Source organism: Staurois parvus, unplaced genomic scaffold, assembly GCF_062004578.1.
Source record: "Staurois parvus isolate SC_StPar_1 unplaced genomic scaffold, SC_StPar_1.0 ptg000202l, whole genome shotgun sequence".
Taxonomy (NCBI): domain Eukaryota; kingdom Metazoa; phylum Chordata; class Amphibia; order Anura; family Ranidae; genus Staurois; species Staurois parvus.
This window is the reverse complement of record NW_028317998.1, coordinates 1,249,613-1,270,892: the sequence shown is the minus strand read 5'-3', so window position 1 is coordinate 1,270,892 and position 21,280 is coordinate 1,249,613. Positions and strand designations below refer to the sequence as shown.

Here is a 21,280-nt window from a genome sequence, read left to right as displayed (position 1 = left end):
TTAGGGGCCTGGCAGCAGCTATGGGAGGCCCGTAATCTGCCAGCACCCTATGTCAAAAAATTCAACACACCAGCAGTGTGAGGAGACCTGAAAGTGGCACATGGCATGAGAGACTGTGGACCTGGCAGCAGCATGAGGAGGCGGTATAGGGGCCCATGGCAGATTAGGGGCCTGGCAGCAGCTATGGGAGGCCCGTAATCTGCCAGCACCCTATGTCAAAAAATTCAACACACCAGCAGTGTGTGAGGAGACCTGAAAGTGGCACATGGCAGAGTGTGGCGATGGAGACAGCAGCAATGGGAGGCCGTACAGGGACCCATGACAGACTCTGGACTTGGCAGCAGCATGAGGAGGCGGTATATAGGGGCCCATGGCAGATTAGGGGCCTGGCAGCAGCTATGGGAGGCCCGTAATCTGCCAGCACCCTATGTCAAAAAATTGAACACACCAGCAGTGTGAGGAGACCTGAAAGTGGCACATGGCATGAGAGACTGTGGACCTGGCAGCAGCATGAGGAGGCGGTATAGGGGCCCATGGCAGATTAGGGGCCTGGCAGCAGCTATGGGAGGCCCGTAATCTGCCAGCACCCTATGTCAAAAAATTCAACACACCAGCAGTGTGTGAGGAGACCTGAAAGTGGCACATGGCAGAGTGTGGCGATGGAGACAGCAGCAATGGGAGGCCGTACAGGGACCCATGACAGACTCTGGACTTGGCAGCAGCATGAGGAGGCGGTATATAGGGGCCCATGGCAGATTAGGGGCCTGGCAGCAGCTATGGGAGGCCCGTAATCTGCCAGCACCCTATGTCAAAAAATTGAACACACCAGCAGTGTGAGGAGACCTGAAAGTGGCACATGGCATGAGAGACTGTGGACCTGGCAGCAGCATGAGGAGGCGGTATAGGGGCCCATGGCAGATTAGGGGCCTGGCAGCAGCTATGGGAGGCCCGTAATCTGCCAGCACCCTATGTCAAAAAATTCAACACACCAGCAGTGTGTGAGGAGACCTGAAAGTGGCACATGGCAGAGTGTGGCGATGGAGACAGCAGCAATGGGAGGCCGTACAGGGACCCATGACAGACTCTGGACTTGGCAGCAGCATGAGGAGGCGGTATAGGGGCCCATGGCAGATTAGGGGCCTGGCAGCAGCTATGGGAGGCCCGTAATCTGCCAGCACCCTATGTCAAAAAATTGAACACACCAGCAGTGTGAGGAGACCTGAAAGTGGCACATGGCATGAGAGACTGTGGACCTGGCAGCAGCATGAGGAGGCGGTATAGGGGCCCATGGCAGATTAGGGGCCTGGCAGCAGCTATGGGAGGCCCGTAATCTGCCAGCACCCTATGTCAAAAAATTCAACACACCAGCAGTGTGTGAGGAGACCTGAAAGTGGCACATGGCAGAGTATGGCGATGGAGACAGCAGCAATGGGAGGCCGTACAGGGACCCATGACAGACTCTGGACTTGGCAGCAGCATGAGGAGGCAGTATAGGGGCCCATGGCAGATTAGGGGCCTGGCAGCAGCTATGGGAGGCCCGTAATCTGCCAGCACCCTATGTCAAAAAATTCAACACACCAGCAGTGTGAGGAGACCTGAAAGTGGCACATGGCATGAGAGACTGTGGACCTGGCAGCAGCATGAGGAGGCGGTATAGGGGCCCATGGCAGATTAGGGGCCTGGCAGCAGCTATGGGAGGCCCGTAATCTGCCAGCACCCTATGTCAAAAAATTCAACACACCAGCAGTGTGTGAGGAGACCTGAAAGTGGCACATGGCAGAGTGTGGCGATGGAGACAGCAGCAATGGGAGGCCATACAGGGACCCATGACAGACTCTGGACTTGGCAGCAGCATGAGGAGGCGGTATAGGGGCCCATGGCAGATTAGGGGCCTGGCAGCAGCTATGGGAGGCCCGTAATCTGCCAGCACCCTATGTCAAAAAATTCAACACACCAGCAGTGTGTGAGGAGACCTGAAAGTGGCACATGGCAGAGTGTGGCGATGGAGACAGCAGCAATGGGAGGCCGTACAGGGACCCATGACAGACTCTGGACTTGGCAGCAGCATGAGGAGGCGGTATAGGGGCCCATGGCAGATTAGGGGCCTGGCAGCAGCTATGGGAGGCCCGTAATCTGCCAGCACCCTATGTCAAAAAATTCAACACACCAGCAGTGTGTGAGGAGACCTGAAAGTGGCACATGGCAGAGTGTGGCGATGGAGACAGCAGCAATGGGAGGCCGTACAGGGACCCATGACAGACTCTGGACTTGGCAGCAGCATGAGGAGGCGGTATAGGGGCCCATGGCAGATTAGGGGCCTGGCAGCAGCTATGGGAGGCCCGTAATCTGCCAGCACCCTATGTCAAAAGATTCAACACACCAGCAGTGTGTGAGGAGACCTGAAAGTGGCACATGGCAGAGTGTGGCGATGGAGACAGCAGCAATGGGAGGCCGTACAGGGACCCATGACAGACTCTGGACTTGGCAGCAGCATGAGGAGGCGGTATATAGGGGCCCATGGCAGATTAGGGGCCTGGCAGCAGCTATGGGAGGCCCGTAATCTGCCAGCACCCTATGTCAAAAAATTCAACACACCAGCAGTGTGAGGAGACCTGAAAGTGGCACATGGGATGAGAGACTGTGGACCTGGCAGCAGCATGAGGAGGCGGTATAGGGGCCCATGGCAGATTAGGGGCCTGGCAGCAGCTATGGGAGGCCCGTAATCTGCCAGCACCCTATGTCAAAAAATTCAAACACACCAGCAGTGTGTGAGGAGACCTGAAAGTGGCACATGGCAGAGTGTGGCGATGGAGACAGCAGCAATGGGAGGCCGTACAGGGACCCATGACGGACTCTGGACCTGGCAGCAGCATGAGGAGGCGGTACAGGGGCCCATGGCAGATTAAGGCCTGGCAGCAGCAATGGGATGCCCGTAATCTGCCAGCACCCTATGACAAAATGGAACCCTGGGCTGGGGCAGGCAGAACCGCCGTATCTTTATCACGGTTTTCCCAGGCCACCGAATGGCGACGCTGCATATGCTGACGCAACGCTGTAGTCCCAACATGGGCCCCCTGGCCACGCTTGACTTTCTGGCCACATAGTCGACATACGGCTACGTTTACTTCCTCGGGCGGCTTGACGAAAAATTGCCACACCGCCGAGTAGGAAACTTTGCCCCCGCTACTCCTCACTGGCTGACTGCTACTTCCTCCGTGCACACCGGCACCACTACTGGCCGTGGTGGTAGGCTGCAGTGGAGCTGGTGCTCTTCTCCGTGGCCGTTTGCCTCCACTGACACTGCTGCGACCCTGCTGCCTCCTGGGCAACCCACCGACTGTTTCGCTCGCTACCAAGCTTCCACCCTCTTCTCCTGATGATGCGGAAGAAATTGCCTGATGACGACGAGGCTGCCAAGTGCGATCAACCTCCTCATCATCAAGTAGGGTCTCCGCCTCACTACTAGCCCCCTCGGCTGCGTCTGGGTCAGGAGACAGACCTGTCTCTAGACCGGCTACCGAGCCACTCTCCTCGCCATTACTTCTTCGCCTGGCTGCTGAAAAGGCGGATGTCTCCCCCCGTTCCTGACCGCCCTCTGTTAGCTCTTCCTCACTGTACAGTGGGGCTGAGCCCACAGCATGCGATACTTCGCTTGGTGAGGGAACACCAAAGGACAGGGGCAGGTAGAGGACACGTGATTTCAGTGGGCTTGGTCCCGGGCCATGCCAACTAACGGTTGTGTCTGACGTACCCACCGAATGTTGGCTGTAGGTGTCAGAGGTGACCTGGGAAGAGGAAGACGACCGAGCCAACCAATCGATGACGGCAGGGTTGTCGGTGGAGACACGACCGCTGGATGACACCGGGAGCACTGGCCTCTGGCTGCGAATAGTGCTGCCTCGACCCCTTCCTCTGCTGCCACGTCTGCTCGCTCCTAAAACATTGCCTCCTCTGCCACTCCTCTGCATGTTGTCTGACATACTCTTTAATTCAAAGATTCTGTGTCCCTCAGTAACAATTCTGTGTCCCTGAGTAACAATTCTGTGTCTGTCCCTGAGTAACAATTCTGTGGCCCTAAGTAACGGTTCTGTGGCCCTCAGTAACAATTCTGTGTCCCTGAGTAACGTTTCTGTGGCCCTAAGTAACGGTTCTGTGGCCCTCAGTAACAATTCTGTGGCCCTGAGTAAGAATTCTGTGTCTGTCCCTGAGTAACAATTCTGTGGCCCTAAGTAACGGTTCTGTGGCCCGCAGTAACAATTCTGTGTCCCTGAGTAACGTTTCTGTGGCCCTAAGTAACAATTCTGTGGCCCTCAGTAACAATTCTGTGTCTGTCCCCGAGTAACAATTCTGTGGCCCTAAGTAACGGTTCTGTGGCCCTCAGTAACAATTCTGTGTCCCTCAGTAACAATTCTGTGGCCCTAAGTAACGGTTCTGTGGCCCTCAGTAACAATTCTGTGTCCCTCAGTAACAATTCTGTGGCCCTAAGTAACGGTTCTGTGGCCCTCAGTAACAATTCTGTGTCCCTGAGTAACAATTCTGTGTCTGTCCCTGAGTAACAATTCTGTGGCCCTAAGTAACGGTTCTGTGGCCCTCAGTAACAATTCTGTGTCCCTGAGTAACAATTCTGTGGCCCTAAGTAACAGTTCTGTGGCCCTCAGTAACAATTCTGTGTCCCTCAGTAACAATTCTGTGTCTGTCCCTGAGTAACAATTCTGTGGCCCTAAATAACGGTTCTGTGGCCCTCAGTAACAATTCTGTGTCCCTGAGTAACGTTTCTGTGGCCCTAAGTAACAATTCTGTGGCCCTCAGTAACAATTCTGTGTCTGTCCCCGAGTAACAATTCTGTGGCCCTAAGTAACGGTTCTGTAGCCCTCAGTAACAATTCTGTGTCCCTGAGTAACGTTTCTGTGGCCCTAAGTAACAATTCTGTGGCCCTCAGTAACAATTCTGTGTCTGTCCCCGAGTAACAATTCTGTGGCCCTAAGTAACGGTTCTGTGGCCCTCAGTAACAATTCTGTGTCCCTGAGTAACGTTTCTGTGGCCCTAAGTAACAATTCTGTGTCTGTCCCTGAGTAACAATTCTGTGGCCCTAAGTAACGTTTCTGTGGCCCTCAGTAACAATTCTGTGTCCCTGAGTAACGTTTCTGTGGCCCTAAGTAACAATTCTGTGTCCCTCAGTAACAATTCTGTGTCTGTCCCTGAGTAACAATTCTGTGGCCCTAAGTAACGGTTCTGTGGCCCTCAGTAACAATTCTGTGTCCCTCAGTAACAATTCTGTGTCCCTGAGTAACAATTCTGTGGCCCTAAGTAACAGTTCTGTGGCCCTCAGTAACAATTCTGTGTCCCTCAGTAACAATTCTGTGTCTGTCCCTGAGTAACAATTCAGTGGCCCTAACTAACGTTTCTGTGGCCCTAAGTAACAGTTCTGTGGCCCTCAGTAACAATTCTGTGGCCCTAAGTAACGGTTCTGTGGCCCTCAGTAACAATTCTGTGTCCCTGAGTAACAATTCTGTGGCCCTAAGTAACAGTTATGTGGCCCTCAGTAACAATTCTGTGTCCCTGAGTAACAATTCTGTGTCTGTCCCTGAGTAACAATTCTGTGGCCCTAACTAACGTTTCTGTGGCCCTAAGTAACAGTTCTGTGGCCCTCAGTAACAATTCTGTGTCCCTGAGTAACGTTTCTGTGGCCCTAAGTAACAATTCTGTGGCCCTCAGTAACAATTCTGTGTCTGTCCCTGAGTAACAATTCTGTGGCCCTAAGTAACGGTTCTGTGGCCCTCAGTAACAATTCTGTGTCCCTGAGTAACAATTCTGTGTCTCTCCCTGAGTAACAATTCTGTGTCTGTCCCTGAGTAACAATTCTGTGGCCCTAAGTAACGGTTCTGTGGCCCTCAGTAACAATTCTGTGTCTGTCCCTGAGTAACAATTCTGTGGCCCTAACTAACGTTTCTGTGGCCCTAAGTAACAGTTCTGTGGCCCTCAGTAACAATTCTGTGTCCCTGAGTAACGTTTCTGTGGCCCTAAGTAACAATTCTGTGGCCCTCAGTAACAATTCTGTGTCTGTCCCTGAGTAACAATTCAGTGGCCCTAAGTAACGGTTCTGTGGCCCTCAGTAACAATTCTGTGTCCCTGAGTAACAATTCTGTGTCTGTCCCTGAGTAACAATTCTGTGGCCCTAAGTAACGGTTCTGTGGCCCTCAGTAACAATTCTGTGTCCCTGAGTAACAATTCTGTGGCCCTAAGTAACGGTTCTGTGGCCCTCAGTAACAATTCTGTGTCCCTCAGTAACAATTCTGTGTCTGTCCCTGAGTAACGTTTCTGTGGCCCTAAGTAACAATTCTGTGGCCCTCAGTAACAATTCTGTGTCTGTCCCTGAGTAACAATTCTGTGGCCCTAAGTAACGGTTCTGTGGCCCTCAGTAACAATTCTGTGTCCCTGAGTAACAATTCTGTGTCTGTCCCTGAGTAACAATTCTGTGGCCCTAAGTAACGGTTCTGTGGCCCTCAGTAACAATTCTGTGTCCCTGAGTAACAATTCTGTGGCCCTAAGTAACGGTTCTGTGGCCCTCAGTAACAATTCTGTGTCCCTCAGTAACAATTCTGTGTCTGTCCCTGAGTAACAATTCTGTGGCCCTAAGTAACAGTTCTGTGGCCCTCAGTAACAATTCTGTGTCCCTCAGTAACAATTCTGTGTCTGTCCCTGAGTAACAATTCTGTGGCCCTAACTATCGTTTCTGTGGCCCTAAGTAACAGTTCTGTGGCCCTCAGTAACAATTCTGTGTCCCTGAGTAACGTTTCTGTGGCCCTAAGTAACAATTCTGTGGCCCTCAGTAACAATTCTGTGTCTGTCCCTGAGTAACAATTCTGTGGCCCTAACTAACGTTTCTGTGGCCCTAACAGTTCTGTGGCCCTGAGTAACGTTTCTGTGGCCCTGAGTAACGTTTCTGTGGCCCTAAGTAACAATTCTGTGGCCCTCAGTAACAATTCTGTCTGTCCCTGAGTAACAATTCTGTGGCCCTAACTAGCGTTTCTGTGGCCCTAAGTAACGATTCTGTGGCCCTCACTAACAATTCTGTGTCCCTGAGTAATGTTTCTCTGTCCCTAAGTAACGTTTCTCTGTCCCTAAGTAACGTTTCTCTGTCCCCAAGTAACGTTTCTGTGGCCCTAACTCTGTCCCTAATACAGAGCGGTCTGCCTCTCTTGAATGACTGGAGGCAAATGAAGAATTCTAAAATGGCCACCATTTATAGCTCGACCATTACACAGTGCTGGCTGGCTGGCTGCTGATTGGCTAATGCGATCACATGTCATTAAGGAATGCATTATGGGTCAGCGCGCCTTGTCTGCGCGCCTTCCCAGACATCCCCGCTCCGTCGCCGCACATGTCCGCCGCCATTTTAGGAAAAATTTCGATTCGCGCGTCCGAAGTAGGCTATTTTTCGGATTCGGCGCGAATCGAAAATTTTCCAATATTCGAAACGAATTCCACTTCGCCTACTTCGATTCGCTCATCTCTAAAACATACATAGACATAGACATCATCCTAACAATATAAACCAGTCACAATGGAAAATAAATACAGTGCTGTCAATTCAGTTAGAATATTCTAAATCCCAGAAGTGACATGTTTTAGAGCCATACTACAGCCCAACATCTTTTCGAATGGGAGAATGTCCTCCACCATCCTCAGGGGTTGGGGCAACTTTGAAACAAAATGTTTTAATTGGTAATATCTCAATTCATCTAATGCTACAAATATATCTTTTTTACTCTTTAAATCTTGAAAAGTGCACAACTCCCCCTTAACCACTATATCCCCCAACCATGCATCTACATCCCTAAACCATTTCCCCGAAATATTATCCTTCCCCAGCGGGAAAAAAAATCAGTACCCACCAGGGGAATCAACAGTGACTTATACTTCCAATCCATTTGTTTATGTAATCCATCCCATACTCTTAACACCTCCTGTATCAATGTATTTCTAGTCTCATCCATATTATGAAACTTTCCGTGGTATCTAGATAATCCTCTCTAATCGTGTGTTACATAAGGTGCCTTCTATTTTAACCCAACTCTTCCCCTGTGAATTATGTGTCCAATCTACAATTCGTGATAGTATCACCGCAGTGTAATAATTCTTAATATCGGGCAAATTTAATCCTCCTTTTTCTTTCTTATTACACAGAAGTTCATACCTGATTCTTGGCTTCTTATTAGCTCATATATATTTAAGCATTACATTTTTAATTATCGCAAAGAAGGATTTTGGAATGTGGACTGGGAGCATATGAAATTTATATAGGATTTTTGGGGCTATCACCATCTTAACCAAAGTTATACGCCCAATCCAAGAAGCCCTTCCCTTTGAAAGTCTTCTCAACTCCTCATTTATTCATGGGATATAGTTTACCTGGTATATATTTTTTATAGAAGGGGTCAATTTTACTCCTAGATAGCCCAATTCCTTTTCCCTCCAAGAAAACAGAAAGTCCTTTTGTAGAGTCTGCATCTCGTTCTTAGAAATATTAATATTCAAGATATCTGATTTTATGGGGTTTATTTTCAAATTTGAAAGCTCTCCATACTATTTTAATAATTTCATTAGGTTAGGTAACATTAACACAGGGTTCACAATATAAAATAATATATCAACATATGCCGCTACCTTATGCTCTATATCACTTATCTTGATTCCTCTAATATCTACACTATTTCTTACCATCGCCAACTAAGGTTCCAAGGATAAAACAAATAATAACGCGGATAAGGGGCAACCCTGTCTTGTACTGTTGTACATCCTAAAAGACTCAGAGAGAGGCCCATTTACCTTGACCGCCACTGTTGGGCCATTATGGAGCTCCTTTATCCAACCCATCATCTTAGTACCTATTCCCCAGACCTCTAGGGTGTTAATCATGAACCCCCAATCTACCCTATCAAAAGCTTTTTCAGCATCGATCGACAGTATAATTGTTGGTCATTTTTCTCTTTTTGCCTTCTGTAAGAGAAGCAATGTTCTTAGACCATTGTCCCTCCCTTCCCTTCCTGGGACAAAGCCCACTTCATCTAAGTGTTTACATTCAGGCATCAACTCTTTTAACCTTGTAGCGAGCACCTTCGCACACAATTTTGTATCTGTATTTAGAAGTGATATAGATCTGTAACTAGCACATTGTGAGCTATCCTTTCCTTCTTTTAAAATGATCGTTATATAAGCTTGCAACAATTCTGCTCTTATTCCCATTCCCTCTCCTAAGGCATTCATATATATATATATATATATATATATATATATATACAGAACTTGGGGACCAATAGGTCTCTAAATTTCTTATAATACCCCACCGTATACCCGTCGGGTCCTGCGCTCTTCTTCCCCGCTATATTCTTCAATGCCTTATAAATTTCCCCCCCAAGAGATAGCTTGTTCTAAAGACACAAATTTTTATTTTGCTATTTTTGGCAGGTCCTGCCATAAATGTGGGATATGATCACGTATTGAAGTGTGACACAGCTAAAATAATTTAGTACCAAAAGAATTTGAAGTGGCAGCGCAGCATTTAAATTCTTCATAATACCCTCTGATTAACAATTTCCTAGTTTCTAGATCATCAAACTTGATGTTCAGATTTATTACATTATAATATAAGGAAGGGGATGCTTTGGACAGTAATTTGATTCATAAAAAAAATTAGCAAATCAGCTATTCAGAGCATGATTCCTCGCCCCTGTTTATTCCCAAGAATAGTGAATATAATATACAGCAATTTTAAAATGTAACCAGACAATAAGCAATGTAAAACCTATCTTCCTATACTCACAATGAAAGTATAGTATATATTCAGTGACCTCAACTTTTTAATTATGTATTACAGTGTTTACCCTAAAGTAGTTGTTGCTGTGACTTTAACATTTTTACATACTTTTCTTTGCACATTTTTGGCCTAGTATTGACTATAGAGATTTGTACATTTATTTACATTTACAGAGATTTGTACATTAGCTTTATATTCCTATAGCCTCCCTGCTATATATTTGTTGAGCCAAGATACCAGCCACGTGGTTATGGGGATATTCATTGGTTAGGTGGACATACAGATATACATTGTGAGATGGAGCAGCAAGGTACAACTATTTACAGTACTAGAAAGCAGAGTATACACATCTTACTGTCCTGTGTTCATATATAACTGTACATAACAATGCAACTAAAACAAGAACCATACAACCCTGACCAGCTTATCGCAGGACACGTGGCTTAATTATCTAGAGCTGGCCATACATGGATGGAATTTCAAATCAAAATTCTTAGGAAAAGGCTTCTGGAAAATTTGTAAGAATATTCTCAGAACATTTAAAAGCATCCAAATGTTGGTCAAAATGTTTTATTTTCTTTTAACATTTGGAATGAATTGGCTTTAAAAAACCAAAACCACTGTTAGAAATGTGTTGCTTCGAGAATTTTCCATCCTGCACCTCTGAATTTTCTTGTCACTGTGGTCAAAAATGAACATTGATTTGACCCCCACTAATGATTAGAAAAGCAAGCAAACTTTCTTAGAACGTACTTTTCGCAAGAATTGTATTTCAAAATTCTACCCATCTATGACCAGCCTATGTTGTATATTGTCACCTAAAATAGGTGTGTGGCAAATGTCTCTGGCTGCGATGCCCCCTCATTCTTAAATTAGCAAAAACATACATAATCAGCCAATCTCAGCAAGATATTAAGAGAAAATTTTCAAAAAAAAGGGACAGTCCTAAAATATTTTGGAATATTTCTGTCATATATACTTTTCTTTTGAAATGTTAGACATTGCATGGACACCTCAAAGGGGAATATACAGAAAGGATATTCCTATAACTGCCTGCCTAATATACTGTATATTTACAGTAGAACGCTCATTTTTTTGGGTGACTTGATGCAAGAGCGCCACCTACCAGCCCAGTAAGAAATATATGACCAATTCTAAAAAGTATGTTTTTGTTTCACATTGTTTAGGTCTCAATGCAAAGATAATATTTCAACCATACATCACTTTATGATATTAACCCTTTTTATATTGTTATTTTCTAGCTCCTGTGAAGTAATGATCCAATGCTCTGGATTGTGATCTTCTATAGACATAACTTTCTTTTCTATTGTATCTTGTTACTGCTATGCAAGTTTTTGCTATGCAACCGTATAAGTATTTGTCAATTTATGTATTTGCTATTATACACTTTTGTATGTATCCTTTACTTTGTACAGTGCCACTAAAGCCGACAGCACTGTGTGACTCAATAATAAACAGAATTATTTAGAGACAATGTGAATTTGATGTACTTTTTGTTTATATCAAGGTAAACTAAGGCCTTCCAGATAAACTAAAAGTTCCAGAAAATGCTCCTACCCACTGGTATAAAATAAATCTGAGAGCAATTTTCTTTATTATGATAATAAATGTGTATAAATGACGGTATATGGAACTATCACTTTGTCTATTGTGCCAATATCCCCAAGCAGCTATAGAACATTTTACAAAGAGAAATGGGACTTTTCAGGCACAGTATCAGTAGGTATTACCTGAAAAGTCCTTTTTTTGTGTGTACACAATTCTATAATATTCTATAGTCACTGACTGGTTTTGCTGGTAATAGTTGTAAGGTTAGTATTTATAGGGGTTGGTTGAATAAAACTGGAGAGTGCAAAATCTGGTGCAGCTGTGAATGTCAGCCAATCAGCTTCTAACCTTAGCTTGTTCAATTGAACTTAAACAAAAAAAAAAACTGGAAGCTGATTGGTTTCTCTTCAGAGCTGCACCAGATTTACCACTTTCTATAAATCTGCCCCATAGTTTCTTAGCAGCTACAGAAATCAATATTCACTCACTACTCATCAGCATGTCCAATCTAATTGCATGATATTCTAGGTTTTATAGTTACATCGTCAAGTTGAAATAAAAAAAGGACATCTAGTTAACCAATAGAAAAAATAAATAGAATAAATAAAAAGAAAACCCTCCATATACAGTACAGAATTTTAGGTTTATAAATCAGTTATTGCCATATGTTTGCATCTATATATTATGAAAATTAGTCTTATACAATCTATCATTGAGCGCAAAAAGCCATTTGTAGTAATCATGAGACCTAAACCTTAACTTTCTATCTATTATTTTCCAACAAAGGAATTAAAGCCTGACAGGTGGCTGGGGTACAATAGCCACTGCATTATATTAGATGCTTTGTTTAATAACCCATGGTAGCTTTTGTCATCTCTTGTAGATACTGACACTCAGGGAGTACTTATACTTGGCAATCTGTACTATTCCCAAGCATGTTTGATCTCCAAAGTCTTTTGTTTGACTAGTTTAGCGTACCATGCCCTGGCCTGCTTGAAGAGTAAGGTTCAGCTGGATTTGAGCATGCTATGCATCTGTATGAGGCAGAGGTGATGACGTAAATATGCCCAGACCCAGCACATTGTGAGTGCAGGCCAGTGGGGGAGTGGAGCCAATTGTGCCCAGTCACGTTACAAGGCAACCATGCCCAATGTGAGTACAAACAACTGAATCTCCTGCTCTTTTCATAAATGTTGGCCATTTGGCTAAGTTACATACTTAATGAGGAATTCTCTATTAATGTCACATCATAGAGAATGGAACAGGAGAAGTGAGACTCTGACAGTTTATTTTATAACTGTTTTGAGGAAAGGGGGATAGCCAGGACCACCAGTGTGGAGATAATGATGCTGAAGTTCAAGACATGTAGCAAGCCAGTTAATACTACATTCCAGATGGTCCACCAAAAACTAAAATGCCAGTACTGACACAGCTAACGGGTTTTCCACCTCCACTCCACTCTGAAAAATAACCTTGATTGGGGCCTTAATTGTGACTGCTTGATGAGAGTTGCTTCTTCTCAATTACATGTACATGGCAGAACCACCAAGTACAGCCACGACTGCACCTTTGAAGCTTCTCTGCTTTTTATATTACAACATGGTCTAGCTAGGAAACCTACGGAAATCACAAATATATTTCCTTCAAATCCTTTGGCAAAACTATTGAATATGACACAGTATTCATCACATGCATATTTTAGTTTAGTTTTTGAAACATTGTTCCACTTTCACAATATTCTTAGGAAAACAAAATCTAGCTATGGAATATAATCTGATGTTCCGGTATGTCGGTCAGATATATAAAATATAAACATCACTAATCAAATGGTGTTATTATTGTAAAATCAAGCTAAGGAATATAATCTGATGTTCCAGTACGTCGGCCAGATATATAAAGTATAAACATCACTAATCGAATGGTGCTTTTATTGCAAAATCTAGCTATGGAATATAATCTGATGTTCCAGTACATCGGCCAGATATATAAAGCATAAACACTAATCGAATGGTGCTATTATTGCAAAATCTAGCTATGGAATATAATCTGATGTTCCAAGACATTGGCCAGATATATAAAGTATAAACATCACTAATCGAATGGTGCTATTATTGTAAAATCTAGCTATGGAATCTAATCTGATGTTCCGGTACATCGGCCAGATATATAAAGTATAAACATCACTCATCGAATGGTGCTATTATTGAAAAATCTAGCTATGGAATCTAATCTGATGTTCCGGTACATCGGCCAGATATATAAAGTATAAACATCAGTAATCAAATGGTGCTATCATTGAAAAATGTGGTGTTTAGATATATCATTAGAGAAGCATAGGTTTTCTCCAAATCAAGGAGAAATATACAGGGATATAGCAGAAATAAAACAACTGCGATACACTTAAAAAAAAGAAGGCTTCAAGTATTCTGAACATGTAATCACTACAGAAGCATTAACCATGTATTCCAAATCAAAGTTTACTCTTAGTACTACAACTGTTATTCAATAAACTGGAATTAATTTACTGTATTCAGTCAAAATCAGCAAAAAATATTTTAATTCATTTACCTGGATATTTGCTGTATACTCACAAACTTGGCTATTTTTTCAGCAAATCAGGTTATGACTACTGATGCTTGATATTTTCTATATAGAGTTTCCTGCATTTCTTTCTAGTGATGTGCCTAATGCACAGATAACTCACCTTCATGGGCTGTCCCAGTGTGTGGCTAGATGAGTCCCAGCAGACTGATTAATTAATAATCCAGTGTCTGTGGTACTGTGCAGTCCTGCACTTCAGAATGGAGCTCTGTGCTGTCCCTAGGGAAGTCAGTTGCAAGCAAAGTGTGTAGAAGGAGAGGGCAGTGCTTGCATCTGAGTGACTGATTGATTGCCAGAGCAGGGGTACCTGCCTCCCCCTTCTCCTCCCTCCACACCCCCACCTCCCTCTTCTTCTCTCCCAGTCTCTGGAGCTGCTGGACACCTGCCACTAGCCTGGACTGGAGGTGTAGATGTTCAGCCACTCAGAGCATGGGGGTAGCACATTACTCTGGCAGACAGTGCAGTTCTTCTAGTGGTTAGAAGATAATCTACTGAATGTCTCTGCACCTTTCAGTACTAGCTAAAGAGGAGAGAAAAAATCCTATTTTGTGTTATTTATACAGCGTCTTCCAATTCTGTAGGACATTCGAGCAGGGAAGAGAATAAAACTGCATGCAGAATAATATGATTATCCTTGTATTAATCCCTCAGTGGGTTTTAGTTTAACACATGGAGCAAAAAAAAAAAACATCATTCCCCAGTAAACATTTTTATTTTTAAATCCTTCCCATAGCACTTGCAGTTTACAACTTTCATTTCTGCTGGATTCTGTTGTCTCAATGCTGCTTCTCTGAACTTGTTTTTCACAGGAAAGAGTTAAAGTGGTTGCAAACTTCTAAATTAAAAAAATGGACAAGGCATACTGTGTACTTGCTTAAGTCCATAGCACTTGATGTGGATCCCCTCTGCTCTCTCCTTCCTCTGCTCTCTCACTTCTGACAGTTTTTCCAGACACAAGGCAATCCTTGGAAAAAACCCCACTCCAGCACACAGCCTTTGATTGACAGCCTCAGGTGTGCATGTTTCCTAGTGAAGCTTTGTATAAGGGGGTGTGTCTTTTCCCTCCAGTCAAGTCTCAGATTACACTCAGCTCTCTGCTGTGCAGTGTGTGACATCAGATCCTTGCACCCCCCCCGCCTCCTAGAAGCCGAGAAATACCATCTAAACTGTGTACTTTAGAAGTCTATGGAGAATAGAAGACTGCAGATAAACAGGTACAGCTTATGTAGAATGAAGGATTTAATTAATCACTGTTTATCACATGAGGTGAGTCACTTCAGAGGGCTTATGTAAGGGTTTTTTTCATTTTAAAATGGAAGTTTCCAGTCAGTCTGTTAACTTCAAAAAGGGATGGAAGAAGTGAGAGGAGCAGTGGAGTGCCTTGCCATTCTAGGCTACAAGGTCGTGGGGTTGATTTACTAAAATTAGAGAGTGCAAAATCTTTGGTAGCTGCGCACGGCAGCCAATCAACTTCTCACTTCAGCTTGTTCAATTAAGCTTTGACGCTAAAACCAGCTTTAGTAAATCAACCCCTGTGTGTTTCTATTGATGCACATCATCTAGGGCAGGGGTCTGAAAACTTTCTGAACCAAGGGCCAGTTTACTGTCCTTCAGACTTTGAGGGATCCAGACTGTGGAAAGTGGGAGTAGAAAATGCTCTGGCATTAATGGGAATAAACAATGTCTCATCATTGATATTAGTGGGAGGAATAATGATCCATTGTTGATAGTAGGGAAAAAAAATAGTGCCCCATCATTAAGATCAGGGAAAGGAATAGTGCCCCATTGTTGGTGTCAGGGAAAGGAATAGTGCCCCATTGTTTGTATCAGGGAAAGGAATAGTGCCCCATTATTGGTGTCATGGAAAGGAATAGTGCCCCATTGTTGGTGTCAGGGAAAGGAATAGTGCCCCATTGTTGGTATCAGGGAAAGGAATAGTGCCCCATTGTTGGTATCAGGGAAAGGAATAGTGCCCCATCATTGGTGTCAGGGAAAGGAATAGTGCCTTATTGTTGGTATCAGGGAAAGGAATAGTTCCCCATCATTGGTGTCAGAGGGAAGAATAGTTCCATACTATTGTTGTCAGCGTGAGGAATAGTTCAATAACATTGGTGTCAGTGGTAGGAATAGTGCCCCATCATTGATGTCAGTGGTAGGAATAGTGCCCCATCATTGATGTCAGTTGTAGGAATAGTGCCCTATTGTTGGTATCAGTAACAGTAATTATGCCTCATTGTTGGTGTCATTAGAAAGAATAGTGCCTTGCATCAGTGGGTGGACTAGTGCCCCAATGGCCTGATAAGGACAAGCAAAGGGCCACATCTGGCCCCCAGGGCACAGTTTGGAGACCACTGATGTAGGTAGAAAAAACTCTAGGCCCTGCATTCGAGGATAACTCCATAAGATGCTGCAAGAGAGGGCTTTATCACTTTAATGAAAGACAATAATACAGAACATACCAGGGGACTGCTTATTGAAGTTTACAATCCAAAAGTAGTGAAGTAATTTTACTAAAGGCATATAAAATATTTAAAGTACAGTATATCTACAGCCAAATCTTTTTTAGTCTTGGATAGAGTAAGGAATAGTTAAAGCCCATCTACAAGGAAAGGAAAAATGTTCCCTTGCAGCTGCCTTTCAATTGCAAGGATTAAATAGTCATTTATGTCTAGGGGACCAGGGTTAAGCAGTTTTACTTACCCGATCCTCCACTCCTCTGGAAGCAGGAACTCTCCTCTACTTCCCTAAACTCCACCAGTGGACTGTCCCTCAGTGCCCCCATGTCCACTGTAAGTCTCAAGCCTCTGCATTGGACTTGACAACATCAGAGGCCCTGTGACCGCTGGAGTATAGTGAAGAGGTAGTAGGGATTGTTTTTACAGCCTGGTGCAAGCTTGCAGGAGAGGTGGACTAGGTAAGTAAAACTGCTTTTTTACATCCCTCTAGACCCAAATTAGCATTTAACGCTTGCAGTGTGAGGGCATCCCCACTGCAAGGGAGCATTTTTAGGTTTTAGTGACTTTTACTGTCAGTCACTTAAATGGGCCACATTTGACGGCGGTACAATTACAGATATGGCAAAGGTATTCAGCACAGAGGGTAACTTTAATAATAAATGTGGTAAGCATGCCTAATAAACAGCCCCCCAGTTTATATCACTAGTCCTATATAAATGGGATCTGCATTTGTAGGCAGGTGCAGTCTGTTTATTCCACTGCAGGGGGCACTCAAATGAGTGCTGCTACAGGCTGGAGAGGAAGTCAAGGGAAACTTAGATTCTCTGTGGTCTCCTAGGTCATGGAGCAGCATGATGGTTGGCTACGCTGCATCCATGTGACCCCTGGCACCCATCTTGGGTCATCAGGGTCTTTATAAGTCCCTGCCCCCGGGTTTTGGAGTGCTTGCAAAGTAGAGTAGAGTAGAGTAGGGAGAGCAAATCCATCTGCCAGGGAAAGCAACTATGGAAAGGTCCCTGACGAGTAGGGACAGGTTATTAATTTGTAAACTTCTAAAAAGCCTGTCCACACTTCTCCCTCTGAACAAACACTGTCAGTGCATCTCTTCCCACTGCATTTTAACTGAACTGTGAGTGTTTTCCATAGTGGTGTTCTCCCACCTAGGGTGTTTGTAGTTTGGCGTTCTCCTTAATACAAGGTCCATGTTTATAACAACCAGTCTCTCTGTCTGCCACTGCACCATGGTGCAGCTCCCCACATGTTTATAAGACAATACATGGTTTTGTAGTGCCAGTCAGAAAATCTAATTTTGTGAGCTTCAGTCTGCCCAGCCATCTTTTCCTCTTACTGCACATATTGCTGCTATCTACTTAATTATCAGTAGATACACCATGGGTCAAGGGATCTAATGCCTAGTTCAAAGAGGGGAGTGGGGTCAAAGGGGAGTAACTTCACTGGGCTAAATATGTTCTTTATTTTATAGGGTTTCTCAATATAAATCTAATTTTATGGGTAAATTGTCACCATTACCCCATCCCCAATGGGCCTGAAAGCTTTGGGCAGAGGTCATCTTCACTTTATCAATTCCATATAATTCTGAATTCCTAGCTCATATTAAAGAACATTGCTAGTGCAGGTTCAGCCATGCTGAATTCAAAGGAAATCAGAAGGATGTAGGGAGAAGACTCTCATGATACAGATAAATAGTCTGGTCTGCATGGAGCGAGGAGATGGTCTGGGGGGACGGGTTGGGGAATATGATTGTTTCATGCTACACCCTAAATATGGGTGCAAAATAAAACATGGTCACAAATGTGAAATAAGCCTTTGAACTTGATCGTTGCAAATACCTTTCTAAAATTCTGTTCCCAGGCTCCCATTCCCATAACCCCTGTTCCAATGTTTGATACTTGTTTACAACCTCTGCCTGTTTTTTAACAATCCTCGTTTGCTGACAGTCCTGACTTCTTGGTTGTTTAACCTCAATCTTGCCTCAAGATTCTGTAACTGGTCTAATTTCTACCAGCTGTCAGCTGTTGCCAGTCAGGGTGTATCCAATGGCCACAGACATCTGCAGCAAACACCGCTCCTTGCAGGATGCTATGGTTAAAACCAGGCAAGTTTTTTAGATTTTGCCCTCTTTAAGGCAATGCAGAGGGTCCCCTACTGTAATGATAGCAGGTAAATAGTTTGACCTCTGCAAGCCATTGTAGCACACTTAAAGCAGGTTTTTAAAACATAACTCTTACTTTCAGCACAGATATCTTTTAAATGTCCTACTCAGCAACCCCTCTAAGCCTTCTACTCACATGCCTCCACCACTCCTCTGAGTCCATTGCTGTGGGGCCCAGTGGGAGCTGCACCACCGCTTCCCCAAAATTCATCTGGCCAGGCTCTGTTTGCAGAAGAAACTGTTTATTTCTATGGAAAGGCTATTATTTGTCCTGATGGTGGATGGACTTTCCATAAACATGACCACAGTGTGTATATATACAGAAGAAATAGAGACTGGTTGGTAAACGTTCAGTGAAAAGGCTGTGGGCCACATGGCAAAGATCTCTGAGGAGGGGAGAAAGGTAAGTTATGACTTAAAAGGCAAAGAAGGGACATTTAAATATTAAATACAAAAGTAAACATTTATTATATTGCAACTTACTTATTCTTAGATATGGTGACGGCATTAGATTTCTTTTTTAGGCATTAGGCTGTCCTATTATTATTTTCACCTGGCAATCTGGTCTGTTGTTTTTCAAAAGAACTAGCTGTTCTGCAGATGTAGCAGTTACAGGGTTGAGACAAACCTTTTACTACTGACAAGAGTGCTTACAACTATCAGTTTTATTTATTTATGTTAAACCTTTATCCCAAAAGAAAGAACATTTCTGTAACTAACTGCTTGTCAAGTGTGAGCTGGAGTTCAGTTCATTAGTATATCTAAATCTGCTACTAACACTCCCCCAACCCCCATAGCCATAATGTTGCTGACCAAAGGCACCCCTGTGCTTCTTCATCAAGAGTGTAGGCACTGTAGAACAGGAGGTGTGTTACTGGGAAGATCACCTGGTGAAAACAGATGGAAAAAAGCCTAAAAAAGAAAATGAATGCAGCCACCACATCTAGTGATTGGTAAGCTGCAATATACAGTATTACATTTATTGTTTTAGACTTAGCACAACTTTAAAGGAAAATTGTATTATAACTACAAATCTCCAATCAACTCAAAGGATGTTGAAAATCACATACTGTATAAGTATTGTGATTGGTTGTATGAAATTCGGGTTTGATGTTGACTTGACTTCCCAGAAAATTGGAACAACAAGTATACAAGACATTCTTAAAATTAGTAGGCTTTATTTTGTATTTTCTCATGTAAGCAATATGCTGGTCAGTAATGTGAGAGAATGGGAGAGGCATACACTTCCACACAGTAACATAGTAACCTTGATGGGAGATTACAAACAGCAGCCTTTGAAGGGAGATCATTTTTATTTTTTTGCTCCTGTAATAAAATTGGAATCTTACATTACAGTTCCCTTGGTAAAACCGAGCCCCTTACAAGGGATGCAATAACGCAAAGAAGCTCAGCCATGTGACTAACCATGCTTTAGTGGCAGTCATCAAGATATTTTTAACATGCATTTTAAGTTGGTCATATACATCATAATGGCCACCCAATACATGAACTCTCTATGTCACACCGGAAAGAATTTCAAAGTTATGGCTGTGAAAAAAACAGCTGTTTTCTAGTTAAGCTGTAGCTACTCAGACAGTGCAATTAAATGTAAATGGAGTCCACAGATAGACTTGTATTTTGACATATACATTTTCTGCATGCCATGTTTTTAGCACAGCAATGTCATTACAAAGTTTTCTAAGAGTCATAGCACTGATAAACTCCTATTTACTGATTAGCAGGGTAATCATAATGGCTGTGCAGACTATGCTCCTGCAAAGAAGACAGAAATTATGAGGAAGGACACTAGTGTGTAAAAAGGAAGCCAAATGGAGGCCATTTGGTGAGGATGAAGAAGGACTTCTTTCTACTGCTGACAGCTTGTCCCTTCTCTGAAGAGGAACAGACCTCATTTACAGTAGGATTCCCAATAAGGGCTGTAGGATGGCAGTAAGTCTATAGGTGCTGGACGTGATGCCCGTGGTACAAGAGATGCCATTGAGAACACAGCTTCATTGTGTATTCTCAGATATGTTCAGGTAACAGTGACCATATAGGCAGCTTTGTTTGTATGTAAGCATCTTGTAGATACCCTGTGGGTTTTTATACTCTAGCCCAGCCATTATCAATCAGAGTTCCTCCAGAGGTTGCTAGGGGTTCCTTGATCTGTGGCTGATTGACTTCCTATCTGATGGGGCCTGTCTAGTTCCAGGGACAACCCTTTTTGGCAAAACCAGTGGTATGACACCAGAGAGTTCTTTAGCTCTCCGAATGTATGGAATTCTGATAACCACTTTAAAGGGTGCATTTTTTCCACTGACCACCAATGTAAATTACATATGTTCCTCTTCTCCTGATGAATTGGTTTTAGAAGGGATCTGCCAAGACATAATAATAATCTAAAGAGCTACTCTGAGGTAAAAAGGTTGAGAAAAGCTGCTCTAGCCAGATGGTGCCATAACAAGATCAGTATCATGTATCTGGTGGAGACTGAATACTGTGGGGGCTTCTCTTGCATCCCCTGTCCACCACTTCTGAAGGGGTAAAACCACAGCTCAGCCACCTGTTTTTACCACCTCCCGGCCACCAGTGTGAAAGAACCCTTAGACATTTGTTACTGAAACAGGTGTTTTCATTAGAACATTTTCCCTTTCTTTCTGTTCA

General features: G+C 43.7%; 1 protein-coding gene across 1 annotated transcript in view; it reads right to left on the bottom strand.

The window, feature by feature from the left end:
- The window catches only part of CHRDL1 (chordin like 1), a 139,661-nt gene extending 125,405 nt beyond the window's left edge, over nt 1-14,256 (bottom strand). Inside the window, exon 1 of the mRNA XM_089678268.1 lies at nt 14,091-14,256. Coding sequence (XP_089534394.1) covers nt 14,091-14,096 — 6 coding nt within the window. The 5' untranslated portion in view covers nt 14,097-14,256. The remainder of the gene's footprint in view (nt 1-14,090) is intronic.
- Between the last annotated feature and the right edge of the window lie 7,024 nt (nt 14,257-21,280).